The 22,291-nt window shown below is 39.0% G+C and overlaps 1 protein-coding gene across 13 annotated transcripts in view; it reads right to left on the bottom strand.

Moving 5' to 3' along the window:
• The window catches only part of FGGY (FGGY carbohydrate kinase domain containing), a 455,489-nt gene that overhangs the window by 289,944 nt on the left and 143,254 nt on the right, over positions 1-22,291 (bottom strand). For all 13 annotated transcript variants that reach the window (XM_027108362.1, XM_027108360.1, XM_027108371.1 and 10 more), the window contains one exon: positions 2,656-2,771. In XM_027108362.1, coding sequence (XP_026964163.1) covers positions 2,656-2,771 — 116 coding nt within the window. The remainder of the gene's footprint in view (positions 1-2,655; positions 2,772-22,291) is intronic.

Genomic DNA, 22,291 nt, shown 5'->3' on the forward strand with positions numbered 1-22,291 from the left:
CAGAACCGTGAGAAATACATTTCTGTTGTTTAAGTCTCTCAGTCTATAGTATGCTGTTATGGCAGCCAGAGCAAATAAAGACACCTGAGATATCTCTTTGCCACCGTTTTCTCTTAACTCTTTCCAATCCGTCTCAATTCAAACAATTGTGCTCAAGTCAAACACATTCTGTCAGTAGATATTTACCAACATCTTCTATGCCAAGATACTCAAGGGTACGGCAGATACAGTCCCTGCCCTCCAGAAGCTTTTGGTTGAGTATCACTTTGCTGTCTGGCTGACCATTTCCCCTGCTGGACCTGAGGCACTGTCCAAAACTCCAGTCTGGCTGGCTGGAGTCCTGACCCACCATCCTCTGGTTGGCTCCCTCAGCCCCCAGAATAAAAGACTGACTCTATTCCCCAGCTGCTATCTCAGTTGCTGGCTCCAGAAGGTCTGAATACCCAGAATTTTAAAACTAACCACCATATGACTTAAAGTATTAATACTTTTTATACCCTGTGAATTTATATCCACTCATCAGCTGAGAGCCCATCACACTCTGACTCCTGTCTAGGTGTGGACTGCGGATGTTTGTTCCAGTCAAGCTCAAACTGGCTTTGGGTGCTAAATGTTGGACTTCTGCTTAATCCTGCTGGAGGCCAGCCATACAGCCACATCAGTTCCCTCAGGTCCCAGATACCCCAAGGAGGAAGTCTGCTTTGGTAGAAAAGTGTAGACTCAGAGACCCTAGTCCTACTATTGACCCTACAACTAAACAGCAGACAAAAGAACTGAATCTCAGTTTTCCCATCTGTAAAATGGAAATAGCTAGACAAATAGGTTTGTGAGGGCCTAATGAGATAAATGAATCACCTACCAAATCACCGACCAAAGGACTTAGAATGCAGCTGATGACTAATGACTGCTGCTTTGCTTTCTTCCTCCCTTCCCCTGGTCCCAAGCTCCTCCCCTTCTCTACCAGCTCAGATCCTATGACGGTTTCAGTCGAGCCACAGAAAGTCCAGAAGGGTTCTTTCTGCATACTACCCTGGCTCTGTTCTTTACCCCAGATTTAGCTATTAGTAGTTGAACAGACCATGGACAACTGAGCTATGTTGTCCACAGCATAGCAGCATAGATGCTACGTGGATCTTTCATATTTCTATTCTTATACTCTTGCAATCTAAGAGAGTAGTCATGAGGACTCCACCAGAGAAAGGCTGGACTGAAACGACCTACTAAGTGACTCGGTTATCAGGGGGGTTGAAACTATGGCAGACACTACTAGTTGTTCACTCAAATTTTATAGCACAGCTCTCAACTTCTGGCCAGTCACATGAATGGTCACCTGACTGCCTGGCCAATTACCACATTTCCCAGCCACCCCTACAGCCTCATGAGGCCTCATTAACAAGTGCCGATCAAATATATACACTACCAAATGTAAAATAGATAGCTAGTGGGAAGCAGCCGCATAGCACAGGGAGATCAGCTCGGTGCTTTGTGCCCACCTAGAGGGGTGGGACAGGGAAGGTGGGAGGGAGACACAAGAGGGAGGAGATATGGGGATGTATGTATATGTATAGCTGATTCACTTCGTTGTACAGCAGAAACTAACACACCATTGTAAAGCAATTATACTCCAATGAAGATGTTAAAAAAAAAAACAACAAGTGCCAGTCAATAGGATGTGATCAGAAATGATGTGGCCCATTTCCACGTTATGCTTCCTCCAAAGGAATGTGGATGGATTCTTCTGGTCCTTTATATTCTTCCCACTAACTGGCTGGGAACTGATGAGAAATGAAGTGGCTAATCTGGACCCAAAGTTGGAGGACATGTTATGAGAACGGCAGAGCTGCCTTATAATCACTTACCTCTATTCTACTACATAAAAGGGAAATACTCTGCCATCCTGTTTAATCTGCAGTACTTTTAAATTGTCTCATTACAACCTCCTAGCCTTCACACTAAACAATACAGAAGTACTTCTCTTTAATCAGGTATAATTGCCTACCTGATGACAGCTTACTAGAATCGTAGGTAGTAACTATAAGAAATAAACATCTTTCTGTGACATGAACATGTAAACCTGAAACTTTAACATATCAGCTACAATTATATGTACCTAGTATCTGAATTCTTTTACCAGGTAAATTCCTACCAATCATCCACACCTCTACTACCCAGTTAGTGTCACATAAAACTGGAAGTCAGGAACCCTACGGCTTTAGTCAGGAACCACTGGCTCACGTTCCAGTTTATGTCTTGCTCCTGATCCTTCCAATTTTGACCTCTTCAATTATTTTTTTTCTCTATGGCCTTGCCTGGTTCCTTGAACCTAAATCACAAGACATTTTCCTAGGTCTGACTGGAGACAATCCATACACATCCCTTCGATTATGCTATTCCCAGTTGCTCCATGCAAGTATCTTCCTCAGTCTAGCCCCACGTCTAACAGTCTACATTTCAAGGCAGCTTTTCATAACTCAGTTCCTATAAGCCCCAATGCAAGGGCCTACTAGTCATGGCCTACCCATCATAACTTACTCGCTTCTCTTGGAAAAACAGAGCTGTGTTCCTATATTTTAATTCAGACAAAGACAAACAAAAAATAAACACCAATATATTCATGTGTACATACACATAATCAGAAAAAATTATTTTTTTTACCTATTTTGCTGTAATTATCTGCAACCAAGTCTTCCAAACCAACCATCTTCCAGAAACTGTCATCCCAGCCTTTCTCTGCAGAGTATGTCCATTTGCACACCAGGGAGCAGAGAGACCTAAGAAAATGGGAGAAAGGTAGAACCAATAATATGAGCCTGGTTTCCTTTATATTTTGCCTAATACTCGTCCAGATATCTGCAATAGTATTGAAAAAGTAGAATAAATTGAAATAGTATTGAAATAGTATTGAAATACTATTCAATATTTCAATAGTATTGAAAAAGTAGAATAAACATCCTTGTTTAAATCAAAAGTCCCCACTGACACCTGTTAATGACTGAGAGCATCTTCTTTCTCTTTCAAAAGGCTCCCAGCCCTTTATTTAGGTCTGGATCAAACAATGTATATAAATATTTGTATTTATATCTATGTTCATATTTACATGACATTTGTGAGATAAACAGAAATTACAACAGTGACTAGCTACTTGATGATACGGAGCATTATTATTAAGTGTTAGGTGTGAAACTGATAATTGTGGTTATGTTTTGAAAAAGGCTTCTTAGCTAAATGATACATACTGAAACACTGATGTATAAAATGATATATTGGGCTTCCCTGGTGGCACAGTGGTTGAGAATCTGCCTGCTGACGCAGGGCACACGGGTTCGTGCCCCGGTCCGGGAAGATCCCACATGCCGCGGGGCGGCTGGGCCCGTGAGCCATGGCCGCTGAGCCTGCGCGTCCGGAGCCTGTGCTCCGCAACGGGAGAGGCCACAGCAGTGAGAGGCCCACGTGCCGCAAAAAAAAAAAAAAAAAAAAAAAAAAAGATATATTATCTGGGATCTGCTTTAAAAGAGCAAGTGAAGGGGAAGTGAATGGTGTTGCAGATGGAACAGACCCAGCCACGGGTTGACGGCTGTAGGGCTGAGGGTGGCTAAATGGGTGTTCGCTATACTTCTCTATTTTGTACAGGTTCAAAATTCTCTACGATAAAAAAGTAAAAAAAAAAAGTTCTTGGTATAGATGTGATAACTGCAGTCTAAAGCAATATTTAACAGAAGGAAGACTTGCTCTGGATGGCGTTTTACTCTCCAGCTTCATTTCTCATCAATTCCCTCTTAGTATTCTACACTCCAGCAATAAAGAATCCTTTGCATAAAATAGTGGAAATAACTACTGCAGAGCAGAATAAAGAAAAAAGAATGAAAAGAACTGAGGACAGTCTCAGAGACCTCTGGGACAACATTAAACGCACCAACATTCGAATTATAGGGGTTCCAGAAGAAGAAGAAAAAAAGAAAGGGACTGAGAAAATATTTGAAGAGATTATAGTTGAAAACTTCCCTAATATGGGAAAGGAAATAGTTAATCAAGTCCAGGAAGCACAGAGAGTCCCATAAAAGATAAATACAAGGAGAAATACGCCAAGACACATATTAATCAAACTGTCAAAAATTAAATACAAAGAAAGCATATTAAAAGCAGCAAGGGAAAAACAACAAATAACACATAAGGGAATCCCCATAAGGTTAACAGCTGATCTCTCAGCAGAAACCCTACAAGCCAGAAGGGAGTGGCAGGACATACTGAAAGTGATGAAGGAGAAAAACATGCAGCCAAGACTACTCTACCCAGCAAGGATCTCATTCAGATTTGATGGAGAAATTAAAACCTTTACAGACAAGCAAAAGCTGAGAGAGTTCAGCACCACCAAACCAGCTTTACAACAAATGCTAAAGGATCTTCTCTAGGCAAGAAACACAAGAGAAGGAAAAGACCTATAATAACGAACCCAAAACAATTTAGAAAATGGGAATAGGAACATACATATCGATAATTACCTTAAATGTAAATGGACTAAATGCTCCCACCAAAAGACACAGATTAGCTGAATGGATACAAAAACAAGACCCTTATATATGCTGTCTACAAGAGACCCACTTCAGACCTAGAGACACATACAGACTGAAAGTAAGGGGATGGAAAAAGATATTCCACGCAAATGGAAGCCAAAAGAAAGCTGGAGTAGCAATTCTCATATCAGACAAAATAGACTTTAAAATAAGGACTATTAAAAGAGACAAAGAAGGACACTACATAATGATCAAGGGATCGATCCAAGAAGAAGATATAACAATTGTAAATATTTATGCACCCAACATAGGAGCACCTCAATACATAAGGCAAATACTAACAGCCATAAAAGGGGAAATCGACAGTAACACATTCATAGTAGGGGACTTAAACACCCCACTTTCACCCATGGACAGATCATCCAAAATGAAAATAAATAAGGAAACACAAGCTTTAAATGATACATTAAACAAGATGGACTTAATTGATAGTTATAGGACACTCCATCCAAAAACAACAGAATACACATTTTTCTCAAGTGCTCATGGAACATTCTCCAGGATAGATCATATCTTAGGTCACAAATCAAGCCTTGGTAAATTTAACAAAATTGAAATTGTATCAAGTATCTTTTCTGACCACAACGCCATGAGACTAGATATCAATTACAGGAAAAGATCTGTAAAAAATACAAACACATGGAGGCTAAACAATACACTACTTAATAATGAAGAGATCACTGAAGAAATCAAAGAGGAAATCAAAAAATACCTAGAAACAAATGACAATGGAGACACAACGACCCAAAACCTGTGGGATGCAGCAAAAGCAGTTCTAAGGGGGAAGTTTATAGCAATACAAGCCCACCTTAAGAAGCAGGAAACATCTCGAATAAACAACCTAACCTTGCACCTCAAGCAATTAGAGAAAGAAGAACAAAAAAAACCCAAAGCTAGCAGAAGGAAAGAAATCATAAAAATCAGATCAGAAATAAATGAAAAAGAAATGAAGGAAACAATAGCAAAGATCAATAAAACTAAAAGCTGGTTCTTTGAGAAGATAAACAAAATAGATAAACCACTAGCCAGACTCATCAAGAAAAAAAGGGAGAAGACTCAAATCAATAGAATTAGAAATGAAAAAGGAGAGGTAACAACTGACACTGCAGAGATAAAAGAGATCATGAGAGATTACTACAAGCAACTCTATGCCAATAAAATGGACAATCTGGAAGAAATGGACAAATTCTTAGAAATGCACAACCTGCCAAGACTGAATCAGGAAGAAATAGAAAATATGAACAGACCAATCACAAGCACTGAAATTGAAACTGTGATTAAAAATCTTCCAACAAACAAAAGCCCAGGACCAGATGGCTTCACAGGCGAATTCTATCAAACATTTAGAGAAGAGCTAACACCTTTCCTTCTCAAACTCTTCCAAAATATAGCAGAGGGAGGACCACTCCCTAACTCCTTCTACGAGGCCACCATCACCTTGATACCAAAACCAGACAAGGATGTCACAAAGAAAGAAAACTACAGGCCAATATCACTGATGAACATAGATGCAAAAATCCTCAACAAAATACTAGCAAACAGAATCCAACAGCACATTAAAAGGATCATACACCATGATCAAGTGGGGTTTATTCCAGGAATGCAAGGATTCTTCAATATACGCAAATCTATCAACGTGATAAACCATATTAACAAATTGAAGGAGAAAAACCGTATGATCATCTCAATAGATGCAGAGAAAGCTTTTGACAAAATTCAACACCCATTTATGATAAAAACCCTGCAGAAAGTAGGCATAGAGGGAACTTTCCTCAACATAATAAAGGCCATATATGACAAGCCCACAGCAAACATCATCCTCAATGGTGAAAAACTGAAAGCATTTCCACTAAGATCAGGAACAAGACAAGGTTGCCCACTCTCACCACTATTATTCAACATTGTTTTGGAAGTTTTAGCCACAGCAATCAGAGAAGAAAAGGAAATAAAAGGAATCCAAATCGGAAAAGAAGAAGTAAAGCTGTCACTGTTTGCAGATGACATGATCCTATACATAGAGAACCCTAAAGACGCTACCAGAAAACTACTAGAGCTAATCAATGAATTTGGTAAAGTGGCAGGATACAAAATTAATGCACAGAAATCTCTGGCATTCCTATATACTAATGATGAAAAATCTGAAAGTGAAATCAAGAAAACACTCCCATTTACCATTGCAACAAAAAGAATAAAATATCTAGGAATAAACCTACCTAAGGAGACAAAAGACCTGTATGCAGAAAATTATAAGACACTGATGAAAGAAATTAAAGATGATACAAATAGATGGAGAGATATACCATGTTCTAGGATTGGAAGAATCAACATTGTGAAAATGACTCTACTACCCAAAGCAATCTACAGAATCAATGCAATCCCTATCAAACTACCACTGGCATTTTTCACAGAACTAGAACAAAAAATTTCACAATTTGTATGGAAACACAAAAGACCCCGAATAGCCAAAGCAATCTTGAGAACGAAAGAAGGAACTGGAGGAATCAGGCTCCCTGACTTCAGACTATACTGCAAAGCTACAGTCATCAAGACGGTATGGTACTGGCACAAAAACAGAAAGATAGATCAATGGAACAGGATAGAAAGCCCAGAGATAAACCCATGCACATATGGACACCTTATCTTTGATAAAGGTGGCAGTAATGTACAATGGAGAAAGGACAGCCTCTTCAATAAGTGGTGCTGGGAAAACTGGACAGGTACTTGTAAAAGTATGAGATTAGATCACTCCCTAACACCATACACAAAAATAAGCTCAAAATGGATTAAAGACCTAAATGTAAGGCCAGAAACTATCAAACTCTTAGAGGAAAACATAGGCAGAACACTCTATGACATAAATCAAAGCAAGATCCTTTCTGACCCACCTCCTAGAGTAATGGAAATAAAAACAAAAATAAACAAATGGGACCTAATGAAACTTCAAAGCTTTTGCACAGCAAAGGAAACCATAAACAAGACCAAAAGACAACCCTCAGAATGGGAGAAAATATTTGCAAATGAAGCAACCGACAAAGGATTAATCTCCAAAATTTACAAGCAGCTCATGCAGCTCAATAACAAGAAAACAAACAACCCAATCCAAAAATGGGCAGAAGACCTAAATAGACATTTCTCCAAAGAAGATATACAGACTGCCAACAAACACATGAAAGAATGCTCAACATCATTAATCATTAGAGAAATGCAAATCAAAACTACAATGAGATATCATCTCACAGCAGTCAGAATGGCCATCATCAAAAAATCTAGAAACAATAAATGCTGGAGAGGGTGTGGAGAAAAGGGAACACTCTTGCACTGCTGGTGGGAATGTGAATTGGTTCAGCCACGATGGAGAACAGTATGGAGGTTCCTTAAAAAACTACAAATAGAACTACCATATGACCCAGCAATCCCACTACTGGGCATATACCCTGAGGAAACCAAAATTCAAAAAGAGTCATGTACCAAAATGTTCATTGCAGCTCTATTTACAATAGCCCGGAGATGGAAACAACCTAAGTGCCCATCATCGGATGAATGGATAAAGAAGATGTGGCACATATATACAATGGAATATTACTCAGCCATAAAAAGAAACGAAATTGAGCTATTTGTAATGAGGTGGATAGACCTAGAGTCTGTCATACAGAGTGAAGTAAGTCAGAAAGAAAAAGACAAATACCGTATGCTAACACATATATATGGAATTTAAGAAAACAATGTCATGAAGAACCTAGGGGTAAAGCAGGAATAAAGACGCAGACCTCTTAGAGAACGGACTTGAGGTTATGGGGAGGGGGAAGGGTGAGCTGTGACAGGGCGAGAGAGAGTCATGGGCATATACACACTAACAAACGCAGTGAGGTAGATAGCTAGTGGGAAGCAGCCGCATGGCACAGGGATATTGGCTCGGTGCTTTGTGACAGCCTGGAGGGGTGTGATGGGGAGGGTGGGAGGGAGGGAGACGCAACAGGGAAGACATATGGGAACATATGTTTATGTATGACTGATTCACTTTGTTATAAAGCAGAAACTAACACACCATTGTAAAGCAATTATACCCCAATAAAGATGTTAAAAAAAAAAAAAAACAACATATAAGGCGAATAACTGAGAAAGGAGAATGATTACAGTTTGAGTTGATAATCCAAGAGGGCCTGGTATAGAAAATAAATTTTTAAAATTAATATTAATTAAAAATGTGGGATGGGTAATAATATTAGTACTCTCCTATTAGAAAATGATAATAAAACTTATGATCTTAAAATAAAAAAAAAAAAAAAAAAAAGAATCCTTTGCAGCACTCTGAAAAGGTCACATTCTCGAACACTTCTGTGCCTCTACCCTACTTCTAGGTGCCTGGAAAATTCTTCCCAGCTTCTTAGCCCTGATAACTTGAAACACTTCCTTTAGACTAGACTGAGACTCCAGTTCTAGTTTAGATGCTCCTCCTCTGAGATCACAGCGCAGGAATCAAATCTCACACAGACCTTATCACACTGTATAATTAACTGCTTCTTTATATATCTTCTTCCCAAGAGTCCCATGCCTTCCAATCTGTTCTCCCTTGTGTCCAGAGCAAACTTCATAAGGTAAAACCCGATGACACCAACCCTTGATTCAAACACTTCAATTGCTCCTCACTCCCTTCAGGAAAAAGTCCCGTCCTTAGCTGGGCTTGAGCAACCCTCTGTGACATGACCATGCTGACCTCCAGCTTCCTCGCTTGCCATCCCCACCCTTGCTTTCTCCATTCTGCAACACTGAACTACTTGAAGTATCCTATAGTGGCCATGATTGCTCACTTCCCTGTACCTTGAAACCTTTACTCCATTCTGCCCAGAATGTTCTTCCCTGTTACGTGTCTAACTGCTGATTAGCCTTCGTGACTCAGTTCAGACTGCCCCTTTTCAAAAAGCCCCAGTGGAGGGCCAGCTGAGTCCAAAGCCTCTTCTCCAAGTTCAATGTGGACATACCTGTATCTTAACACTTAACACAATGATTGCCTTTGCCCCTTTCCTTCTCTATCTCTGCCACTAAACCAGCAACTCCTTCAGAGCAAAACCAGCCCTAATGATCTCCACATCACCAGTACCTAGTCCACATTCCGCCATATGTCAAGCCATGATGAATACTGATTGAATGGAAGCTCTAGAGAATGAATATGGTCTGTCTGCCTCACCACAGGTAAGTGATAAACCTGGGGAACGCTTGCAGTTTTACAGATAAACCAAAACCTACCTATCTCATAGGGCCAATAGTCTAGGCCTATCTCATTCAGTCATTCACAGTGATTCACTCATTCACTCACTCACTTAACAAATATTTAGTATTCAGTCACTATGACCCTGGCACTATGCTAGGCTCTGGGGAACCAGTTATATGCAAAAGACCTGGTCTACTGCTCTCCTAGAAGCTGACAATTTAATTGAGGAGACAGTGATCAAACAATCACACTAAAATCACATCCTAACAAAAATGTTCTGTAGAAAGTAGAGAGAGAAATGAGAACTTTTAGCAGGAGAACCTGGTGGGAGAAAGGGGGAGAAAGTGTCAGGGAGGGCTCCACAGAAGAGCTCACATTTTGTGAAACCTAAATGTCTTTTGAAAGCAAACAAATGTTATTTCTCAGTATTTTTTTCACATGTGGCATATATGGCAGAACACATTGAGCTAAGTTAAGTGGCACCTATATATTGAAGGAACACTAGTCCCAGTAGAAACTTAATACATATGTGCTAAACCCTTCACCTTATTTAAGCAAAATAATTTTTTGAGGTATAAAGAAAGCAGCCATCTATGCAGCATGTTCTGAAGAATATACAATAGGATAACTCTTCCTGGCACAACGCCTGAAATTCCAACTTTTTAGAAGCTATGATAGCTCACTGGAAAGAACAATTAAATGAGACAAAAGACTGTGTGGAAGGATTGCTTCTAGGGATCGATCTACATAGGAAAACTCTTCACTCACCAAACGCTCCATTCATTTGCAGACTTCTGTGCCTCTATTCTGTCCCTTCCCTCTTGACTGATTTTTGCTCCTTTCACTCAACGCTGTCTACTTGGAAAACTCTATGTTGTTCTTATGGTCCAGTTCCAATGTGTCTGTCCTCTGCACAAGTTTCCTCACTACCTCCAAGCTAACCTCATGGCTGTCTCCTTTGAAGTAGCATTATAACTTGGAAATGTTTCATTGCAATTCTTAAATGCTGAGGCAGGTTGAGTTCATGGTCCCAAGTCTTCCGCTCTCTACGTATCCACATACTTTGCCACTTAATTTGTAGGGCTACACCCTCCTCCTCCCAACCTCACACTGTGGGCAGGGCCGCCTTTCCTACCTCTAGACTTTGGATTCGGTCATGTGAGTGGATTTGGCCAAAATAATGAGGCAGAAGTGACTGCATTCCAGTTTCAAGTCTAAGCTTCAAGATACATTATGTGTTTCTGCTTGCTCTCTTGAACTTCTGAGAAGATCACTCAGGGTTAGCCCATTGGTGCCAGGAGGAGGATAAGAGGTATGTGGGGCAGAGCAATGACCACCAAGCCCAGCCTGGATCAGACATCTCCAGGGAGCCAAGACTGGAGGGAGTGAGTCCAGCTGAGAACAGAAGAACCACCCCTCAGAGAACAGCCTAAATGAGCTACCTGTGAGTCAAATAAATGATTACTGTGTTGAACTACGGAGCACTGGTTGTGGTTTATAACAGAGCAATAGTTAAACAGCTCAACACTTTACAGCATGACTAAGCTATTCCAGGCAGACTCTCCCTCCCCACCCCCAATAAGGGCAAGGAGAGGGATGTCCAGTTCTCGCAGAAAGTTAGAATAAGTGGCCAGAGAGTATGCTTGGAGTGAAGGTGACCAAACCCAGGAGGCAGGAAGTTTTACAGCTGCAGATGCCTCTGGTAAGTCCCTCCTACATTAGGGTTATTCAGACACTGTGAGTGTCCCTCCCATTTGGGTCTCTTTAAATCAACTCTTGGGTAATATGGATATACAAGCACAGCACAACTGGCAATACTTAGAGAGTACATCTGAGGCCACAGGTTCTCCAGAAGGCTTCAGCAGAGAGAGAGCAAGTACAGGACTTTGTCTTGTTAGTAAGTAAAGGCAAGCTAGCAGCAGCAGAACAAAAGGTTTGCCTCCCTCTGAGGCTTCTATTAGGACCACTGTTGTCATTCCCTCAGGTGTTTTAGTGAACAACCTGCACTCTCAGGATAGCTATTCACCCTCAGGCAAGCTGACCTATCAGCCTGTGCGTGTGTGTGTTCACGTGCACCTACATTCTCGTGTGTGAGAGCACGGGTGGGAGGAGTGATTTGTAGGATCAGAATTCAAGATAGGAGCCCAAGAAAGACAGGGGTTATCCTAGCAGGGTGAATTGTTTCAAAGATTGGCAGCAGGAAAGGAGAGCTGAGTCCACCCAGGGAAAAGGGTCACTCATTATTTGTTCCCTGCCAGCAAGAACACCAGGGCAGAAACTGCTGTAACTTTCACTGCTTTCAGATTTGTTAATGTCAAAGAGACTATAAAAGCCTATAGCCTATATGAGAGTCAAAAGAACATAAACTAAAGAGTAGGCAAAACAAAAATAATACCTAACTTAGGGGACTAGTTTACCTGAGAGAGAAGATCATACAGAACACCTCTAAGAGGAAGGTCTCAGTGAGGTAGAAATGATGAAAACAATTGGAAGAGAACACCAATAATGAAAGCAATGCGAAATCAGAAGGCAGCATGAAAGACTCTGAATTAAAACCACTAACTTTCAATTTTATTAAACATTTCTGTATAGGAGAATTAAAAAAACAAAACAAAACACTAGCACTGTTAAAAATTGAATTAATTATCTGGAAGACCAAGTGAACGAAATATCTTACTACCTGTAACAAAGACACAAAGGAATAATGAGGGAAAAAATAAGAGGCTTGGAGGGCAGATCTGGCGGCCTAACATGAAAATAACAGGAATTCCAGAAGGGATTTTTAAAGAAGAGGAAAAGGAAAAAAAGAAAAGATGAAGGAGATGTTCTAATTAAAGAAATAGAGTACTAGTTTTTATTTATTTATTTATTTATTTATTTATTTATTTATTTAAACTGGCTGAAGCAAGATTTAAGTCTGCAGTGAAAAGTCTCATTAAGTCCAGGAAGTGAATCCAGGAAATACTTGAAGTTCAAGCATAAACAGAAAATTATACAAGCTTCCAGGCAGAAAGAATAAGTTACTTACAGAGGCAGGCAAGAGATTCAGCCTAGCTAAGGAATTCTCATCTACAACTCTGGAATGTAGAAGACAGTGGAAAAATGTACAACCATTAAGAAAAATGATCCAAAAATCCTATATCTAGAAAAAATATTATTCAGCTGTTGGGGAAAGGAAAAGATTTTCAATGTGCAAGGATTCAAAAGGAAACTTCCCATATACATTCTCTGAGGACAATACTTGAAAAAGAACATAACCAAAAAACAATTGCTTCTGAGCAGCTATCTCAACAGAGAGGAAATCAAAGACTAGAGGAAGCAGTGGTGGTGAACCCTGATATTAATTCATATTCTCTCTCTCTCTCTCCATAGTGTGTCTACATACATATATATACACACACATGTATATATGGGTACATACATATTTAAATCTAAATAGATGATGATCATGTAAACAGAAACTTGTAATATTAAGCTTTCTTGAAACACAACAGGTATGCTATATTAGAAGGAAAATCTAATGATAGCCTGGAACTGAAAATATTAAGTTAGCAAAACATCAAAGTCAGACATTGGACAAGGGGTACGCAGGAAAAGGACTTTGTATGTGTGGGCAGAACATAAATTTAATGTTGGTTGTAAGAAATGATATGGTAATCACTAGTGGAAAAAAAAAAAAAAGCTTAGTAGAATGCTCAAATTAACAAGGAATAAAAAGGTAATAAAGAGAGAATTAACAGTGAAACCAAACTAAACCAATTAAAATAAAAAGAGAGAGCAAGTAATGTAATATAAACAGAAAACAAAAATAAAATATAAAGAATAAAATCAATTATTACAGTTATTACAACAAATGTGAATGAGCTGAATTCTACAACTGGTTGAAAGATAATAATCACACTGGGGTTAAAATTAAGGGATATCTTGCTTACAATACAGGTTTTAAAAAATGTGATAAAGAGGTTTTGCTTTTTTATTTAAAAAAAAAGGGCAGCAAAGAAATGGCAAATACAAATTTTTAAAAATATGACAACATAAATATCCGAGTAGGATACAAGATCAAAAATATTAGCAAAACAAAGAGGATGACTTCAATGACTAAACACTCAAAGAAGAATATTACCATTCATTTAATTTTATGAACTGAACAACATAATGTGAAACATATAAAATAAGAGCTCTTAGAAATAAAAAAAAGGCACTTGAAAAGAGAGACAATTTATTTAAAGCTTTTATGATTCTTTGAGAATTTGAAGAAACAGGTAAACCAAAAGAATACTACTACTATTATTGAAGAATTAAAAGACTCCAATGCAGTCAACAAACTCAATTGTATATATTCATATGGGGGAGAGAAAGGAAGAATGTTTTACAATACAAGCAGAGACCAGATGGGTAAACTGGTATTTCACAAAGAAATTGAGAGGTTTAAAATATTTTACTGGAAAATAAATATGTCTGAAAATTAATAACCTAAGAAGGTAACATAAGAAATTATGAAAAACAGTAATAGATTAAACTGAAAGAAAGATCAAAAAGGAGTAGTAAAGATAAAAGCAGACGAAAGACATAAAATAGCAAGATAAAATTCAGGGAATCAACAGAGCCAAAACATGGTTCTAAGAAAAGACAAATGAAACAGAAAAGCCTCTGGTAAAAACTGAGGAAGAGAAAAGAAGAGAAGGTAAAAATAACAAATATCATGAATGGAAATGGGGGCTATAACTACAGATAAGGCAGACATTAACAGGAAAAAAAAAGGAATTACATGAATAACATTATGCTAGTAAACTTGAAAATTTACATGAAATGGACAGCTTAATAGAAAAACAGAACTTATCGCAACTGACTCAAAAACACAGGAAACCTTAATAAATGTATTACCATTAAAGAAATTGAGTCAGCAGTTAAAAATCACTGTTCAAATAAAACTTCAAGCCCAGATGGTTGTACTGGAAAGTTCTAACAAATGTTCAAGGAACAGAGTACTCCAAAATATTTCAGAATCTAGAAAAAAAAGGAATGTTCCCCCAAGTTAATTATAAAGGTAGGATAACTATGTTACAAAAACCAAGTAGAGATAAGAAACAAAAATCAGAGGCCGCTCTCACATTATGAATGAGAACATAAAAATTCTAAATAAGACATGACCAAATTTAATATAAAAATGTGGAAAAAATACATCAAGAACAACATTCAAGAATGTTTTAATAACAGAAGATATATGGATGTATTTTACCACAGGATTTTATTAAGAGAGAGAAAAATGATCAACTCATATTGAAGAATAGAAAATATTTGATGAAGTTAAATGCCACATCAAGACAGAAACTCAGGCTTTCATGGTGGCGCAGCGGTTGAGAGTCCGCCTGCTGATGCAGGGGACATGGGTTCGTGCCCCGGTCCGGGAAGATCTCACATGCCACAGAGTGGCTGGGCCCCGTGAGCTGCCGCTGAGCCTGCGCGTCCAGAGCCTGTGCTCCGCTACGGGAAAGGCCACAACAGTGAGAGGCCCGCATACCACACACACACACACAAAAAGACAGAAACTCACTAAAGTGGCAATAACAGAAGCTTCTGCTTCTAAACATGATGGAGTAAGAGAGACTGGATTTTACCCCCATGCCTTAAATAACTAGAAAAGTCCAAGTAAACATAAGAAGCAACTGTATTCAGACCTTGAACAAGTGGCAGCACAGGTCTGTGATCCCTGAGAGAAGGAAACAATGGGGTTAGCCCTAAGATGGTGCTGGCTTTCTGCCTGGAAGCACACACCAGACCACAAAGCAGGAAGAGGGATGCCAAGGAAAACACAGCAGTATCACGAAGCTAAGGGCACTGAGATCAGAATCCAGGGAATTTATGGTAGCTGGAAGCACAGACTTCTTAAGAGGAGGTAGCAATGCAGAAAGAGGGCCCTGAAAATTTGCACAAGTGTCCCATGAACTCTTTGCTGACTACTGAGATGTAGATATGCACACTGACACTCCGTGAGGTCTGATGAAGGAATGAGTGGAAATCTAAGAGCGGAACGGTTCTGACTTCACGAAGAGCTAGGAGTCACTTGAGTTACTAAAATTAAGAGTGGAACATCCTCACCGATCACTTGAGACATTCAGTGGAGACCCTAAAAGACACATGCCTTAGCAGTGTGACTACACTACCTGCACTAACAAAGTTTAAAAAGAAGTCTACAAAGGATAAAACTAGGCCCAAAGTACATTAATAGCCTCCCACGCAAAGTAGCTCAAAAATCCTTAAAAGAAGCCAATAAAATCAAGACATTCACAACATAAAACTGACCCTGTTAGTATCTAATAAAAAATATTTGGGGGACTGGTTCAAGATGGCAGAGTAGAAGGACATGCACTCACTTCCTCTTGCAAGAGCACCGGAATCACAACTAACTCATGAACATTCATCGACTGGAAGACACTGGAACTCACCAAAAAAGATACCCCACATCCAAAGACAAAGGAGAAGCTGCAGTGAGATGGTAGGAGGGGTGCAATCACAATAAAATCAAATCCCATAACCGCTGGGTGGGTGACTCACAAACTGGAGAACACTTATACCACAGAAGTCCACCCACTGGACAGAAGTTTCTGAGCCCCACGTCAGGCTTCCCAACCTGGGGATCTGTCAATGGGAGGAAGAATTCCTAGAGAATCAGACTTTGAAGGCTAGCAGGATTTGATTGAAGGACTTTGACAAGACTGGGGGAAACAGAGACTCCACTCTTGGAGAGTACACACAAAATAGTGAGCACATGAGGACCCAGGGAAAGGAGCAGTGACCCAATAGGATACTGAACCAGACCTACCTGCTAATGTTGGAGGGTCTCCTGCAGAGGTGGGGGGGGGTGTGTCTGTGGCTCACCGCAGGGACAAGGACACTGGCAGCAGAAGTTCTGTGAAGTACTCCTTGGTGTGAGCCCTCCCAGAGTCTGCCATTAGCCCCACCAAAGAGCAGGGTAGGTCCCAGTGTTGGGTCACCTCAGGCCAAACAACCAACAGGGAGGGAACCCAGCCCCACCCATCATCAGACAAGCAGATTAGGGTTTTACTGAGTTCTGCCCACCAGAGCAACACCCAACTCTACCCACCACCAGTCGCCCCCATCAGTAAGCTTCCACAAGCCTCTTAGATAGCCTCATCCACCACAGGGCACACAGCAGAAGCAAGAAGAACTACAATTCTGCAGCCTGTGGAACAAAAACCACATTCACAGAAAGAGACAAGATGAAAAGGCAGAGGGCTTTGTACCAGATGAAAGAACAAGATAAAACCCCAGAAAAACAACTAAATGAAGTGGAGATAGGCAACCTTCCAGAAAACGAATTCAGAATAATAATAGTGAAGATGATCCAGAACCTCAGAAAAAGAATGAAGGCAAAGATCTAGAAGATGTAAGGAATGTTTAACAAAGACCTAGAAGGATTAAAGAACAAACAAACAGAGATGAACAATACAATAAATGAAATGAAAAATACACTAGAAGGAATCAATAGCAGAATAACTGAGGCAGAAGAACAGATAAGTGACCTGGAAGACAGAATGGTGGAAATCACTGCCGCAGAACAGAATAAAGAAAAAGAATGAAAAGAAATGAAGACAGCCTAAGAGACTTCTGGGACAACATTAAACACATCAACATTCACATTATAGGGGTCCCAGAAGGAGAAGAGAGAGAGAAACGACCTGAGAAAATATTTAAACAGAAAATTTCCCTAACATGGGAAAGTTGAAAACTTTCCCTAACATGGGAAAGAAAATAGCCACCCAAGTCCAGGAAGCACAGAGAGTCCCAGGCAGGATAAACCCAAGGAGAAACACACTGAGACACACAGTAATCAAACTGGGAAAAATGAAAGACAAAGAAAAATTACTGAAAGAAACAAGAGAAAACCGGTAAATAATATAAAAGGGAACTCCCATAAGGTTAACAGCTGATTTCTCAGCAGAAACTCTACAAGCCAGAAGCAAATGGCATGATATATTCAAAGTGATGAAAGGGAAGAACCTACAACCAAGATTACCCTAGCCAGCAAGGATCTCATTCAGATTCGGCAGAGAAATCAAAAGCTTTACAGACAAGCAAAAGGTAAGACAAGTCAGCACCACCAAATCAGCTCTACAACAAATGCTAAAGGAATTTCTCTAAGCAGGAAACACAAGAAAAGGACATACAAAAACAAACCAAAAACAATTAAGAAAATGGTAACAGGAACATACATATCAATAATTACCTTAAATGTGAATGGATTAAATGCTCCAACCAAAAGACACAGGCTCGCTGAATGGATACAAAAACAAGGCCCCTATATATGCTGTCTACAAGAGACCCACTTCAGACCTAGGGACACATTCAAACTGAAAGTGAGGGGATGGAAAAAGATATTCCATGCAAATGGAAATCAAAAGAAAGCAGGAGTAGCAATACTCATATCAGATAAAATAGACTTTAAAATAAAGAATGTTACAAGAGACAAGGAAGGACACTATATAATGATCAAGGGATCAATCCAAGAAGAAGATATAACAATTATAAATGTATATGCACCCAACACAGGAGCACCTCAATACGTAAGGCAAATGCTAACAGCTATAAAAGAGGAAATCAACAGTAACACAATAACAGTGGAGGACTTTAACACCTCACTGACACCAATGGACATATCATCCAGACAAAAAATTAATAAGGAAACACAAGCTTTTAACAACACAATAGACCAGATAGATTTAATTGATATTTATAGGACATTCCATCCAAAAACAGCAGATTACACTTTCTTCTCAAGTGCACATGGAACATTCTCCAGGATAGATCACATCTTGGGTCACAAAGCAAGCAAATCACAATCGGTAAATTTAAGAAAATTTAAATCATATCAGGCACCTTAAACGACCACAATGCCATGAGATTAAAAATCAATTACAGGGAAAAAAACGTAAAAAACACAAACACATGGAGGCTAAACAATACCTTACGAAATAACCAAGAGATCACTGAATAAATCAAAGATGAAACCAAAAAATACCTACAGACGAGCTACAATGAAAACACGATGATCCAAAACCTATGGGATGCAGCAAAAGAAGTTCTAAGAGGGAAGTTTATAGCTATACAAGCCTACCTCAAGAAGCAAGAAAAATCTCAAATAAACAATCTAACCTTACACCTAAAGAAACTAGACAAAGTAGAAGAAACAAAACCCAAAGTTAGTACAAGGAAAGAAATCATAAAGATCAGAGCAGAAATAAATGAAATAGAAACAAAGAAAACAATAGCAAAGATCAATAAAACTAAAAGCTGGTTCTTTGAGAAGATAAACAAAATTGATAAACCATTAGCCAGACTCATCAAGAAAAAGAGGGAGAGGACTCAAATCCATAAAATTAGAAGGGAAAAAGGAGAAGTTACAACAGACACCGCAGAAATCCAAAGCACCATAAGAGACTCTACGCCAATAAAATGGACAACCTGGAAGAAATGGACAAATTCTTAGAAAGGTATAACCTTCCAAGACTGAAGCAGGAAGAAATAGAAAATATGTACAGACCAATCACAAGTAATAAAATTGAAATTTAAAATCTTCCAACAAACAAAAGCCCAGGACCAGATGGCTTCACAGGCGAATTCTATCAAACATTTAGAGAAGAGCTAACACCTACCCTTCTCAAACTCTTTCATAATATAGCAGAGGGAGGAATACTCCCAAACTCATCCTATGAGGCCACCATCACCCTGATACCAAAACCAGACAAAAATGTCACAGAGAAAGAAAACTACAGGCAGTATCACTGATGAACAAAGATGCAAAAATCCTCAAGAAAATACTAGCAAACAGAATCCAACAGCATATTAAAAGGATCATACACCATGATCCAGTTAGATTTATCCCAAGAATTCAAAGATTCTTCAATATATGCAAATCAATCAATGTGATAAACCATATTAACAAATTGAAGGAGAAAAAATATATTATAATCTCAAAAGATGCAGAAAAAGCTTTCAACAAAATTCAACACCCGTTTATGATAAAAAACCCTCCAGAACGTAGGCACAGAGGGAACTTACCTCAATATAATAAAGGCCACATATGACAAACCCACAGCCAACATCATTCTCAGTGGTGAAAAACTGAAACCATTTCCTCTAAGATAGGAACAAGACAAGGTTGTCCACTCTCACCACAATTATTCAACATAGTTTTGCAAGTTTTAGGCACAGCAATCAGAGAAGAGAAAGAAATAAAATGAATCCAAATCAGAAAAGAAGTAAAGCTGTCACTGTTTGCAGATGACATGATACTATACACAGAGAATCCTAAAGATGCTACCAGAAAACTACTAGAGCTAATCAATGAATTTGGTAAGGTAGCAGGATACAAAATTAAGGCACAGAAATCTCTTGCATTCCGACAGTCTAATGATGAAAAATCTGAAAGAGAAATTAAGGAAACACTCCCATTTACCAATGCAAAAAAAAGAATAAAATACCTGGGAATAAACCTACCTAAGGAGAAAAAAGACCTGTATGCAGAAAACTATAAGACACTGCTAAAAGAAATGAAAGGTGATACAGAGAGATGGAGAGATATACCATGTTTTTGGATTGGAAGAATCAACATTGTGAAAATGACTATACTACCCAAAGCAATCTACAGATTCAATGCAATCACTATCAAACAAAAAATGGCATTTTTCACAGAACTAGAACAAAAAATATCACAATTTGTATGGAAACACGAAAGACCCCCAATAGCCAAAGCAATCTTGAGAATAAAAAACGGAGCTGGAGGAATCAGGCTCCCAGACTTCAGACTATACTACAAAGCTACAGTAATCCTAGTATGGTACTGGCACAAAAACAGAAATATAGATCAATGGAACAGGATAGAAAGCCCAGAGAAAAACCCATGCACATGTGGTCACCTTATTTTTGATAAAGGAGGCAAGCATATACAATGGAGAAAAGACAGCCTCTTCAATAAGTGGTGCTGGGAAAACTGGACAGCTACATATAAAAGAAGGAAATTAGAACACTCCCTAACACCATAAACAAAAATAAACTCAAAGCGGATTAAAGACCTAAATGTAAGGCCAGACACTATCAAACTCTTAGAGGAAAACATAGGCAGAACACTCTATGACATAAATCACAGCAAGATCCTTTTTGACCCACCTCCTAGAGAAATGGAAATAAACACAAAAATAAACAAATGGGACCTAATGAAACTTAAAAGCTTTTGCACAGCAAAGGAAACCATAAACAAGACCAAAAGACAACCCTAAGAATGGGAGAAAATATTTGCAAATGAAGCAACTGACAAAGGATTAATCTCCAAAATTTATAAGCAGCTCATGCAGCTCAATAACGAAAAAACAAACAACCCAATCCAAAAATGGGCAGAAGACCTAAATAGACATTTCTCCAAAAAAGACATACAGATTGCTAACAAACACGTGAAATGATGGTCAACATCACTAATCATTAGAGAAATGCAAATCAAAACTACAATGAGGTATCATCTCACACCAGTCAGAGTGGCCATATCAAAAAATCTACGAACAATAAATGCTGGGGAGGGTATGGAGAGAGGGGAACCCTCTTGCACTGTCAGTGGGGATGTAAATTGATACAGCCACTATGGAGAACGGTATGGAGGTTCCTTAAAAAACTACAAATAGAACTACCATATGACCCAGCAATCCCACTATTGGGCATATACCCTGAAAAAACCATAATTCAAAAAGAGTCATGTCCCACAATGTTCACTGCAGCTCTATTTACAATAGCCAGGACATGGAAGCAACCTAAGTCTCCATCGACAGATGAATGGATAAAGAAGATGTGGCACATATATACAATGGAATATTACTCAGCCATAAAAAGAAACGAAGCTGAGTTATTTGTAGTGAGGTGGATGGACCTAGAGTCTGTTATACAGAGTGAAGTAAGCGAGAAAGAGAAAAACAAATACCATATGCTAACACATATATATGGAATCTAAAAAAAAAAATGGTTATGAAGAACCTAGGGGCAGGACAGGAATAAAGACGTAGATGTAGAGAACGGACTTGAGGACACGGGGAGGGGGAAGGGTAAGCTGGGATGAAGTGAGAGAGTGGCATGCACATATATACACTACCAAATGTAAAACAGACAGCTAGTGGGAAGCAGCTGCATAGCACAGGATGATCAGCTCGGTGCTTTGTGACCACCTAGAGGGGTGGGATAGGGAGAGTGGGAGGGAGATGCAAGAGGGAGGAGATATGGGGATATATGTATTTGTATAGCTGATTCAGCTTGTTATAAAGCAGAAACTAATGCACCACTATAAAGCAATTATAGTCCAATAAGGATGTTAAAAAAAAAAAAATCTTCCAACAAACAAAAATCCAGGACCAGATGGCTTTACAGGTGAATTCTCTCAAACATTCAGAGAAGAGCTAACACTCATCCTTCTCAAAATCTTCCAAAAAGCTGCAGAGGAAGGAACACTCCC

Source organism: Aethalodelphis obliquidens, unplaced genomic scaffold (genome assembly GCF_003676395.1).
Source record: "Aethalodelphis obliquidens isolate GAN/ISIS:26980383/991018 unplaced genomic scaffold, ASM367639v1 scaffold9, whole genome shotgun sequence".
NCBI classification, from domain to species: domain Eukaryota; kingdom Metazoa; phylum Chordata; class Mammalia; order Artiodactyla; family Delphinidae; genus Aethalodelphis; species Aethalodelphis obliquidens.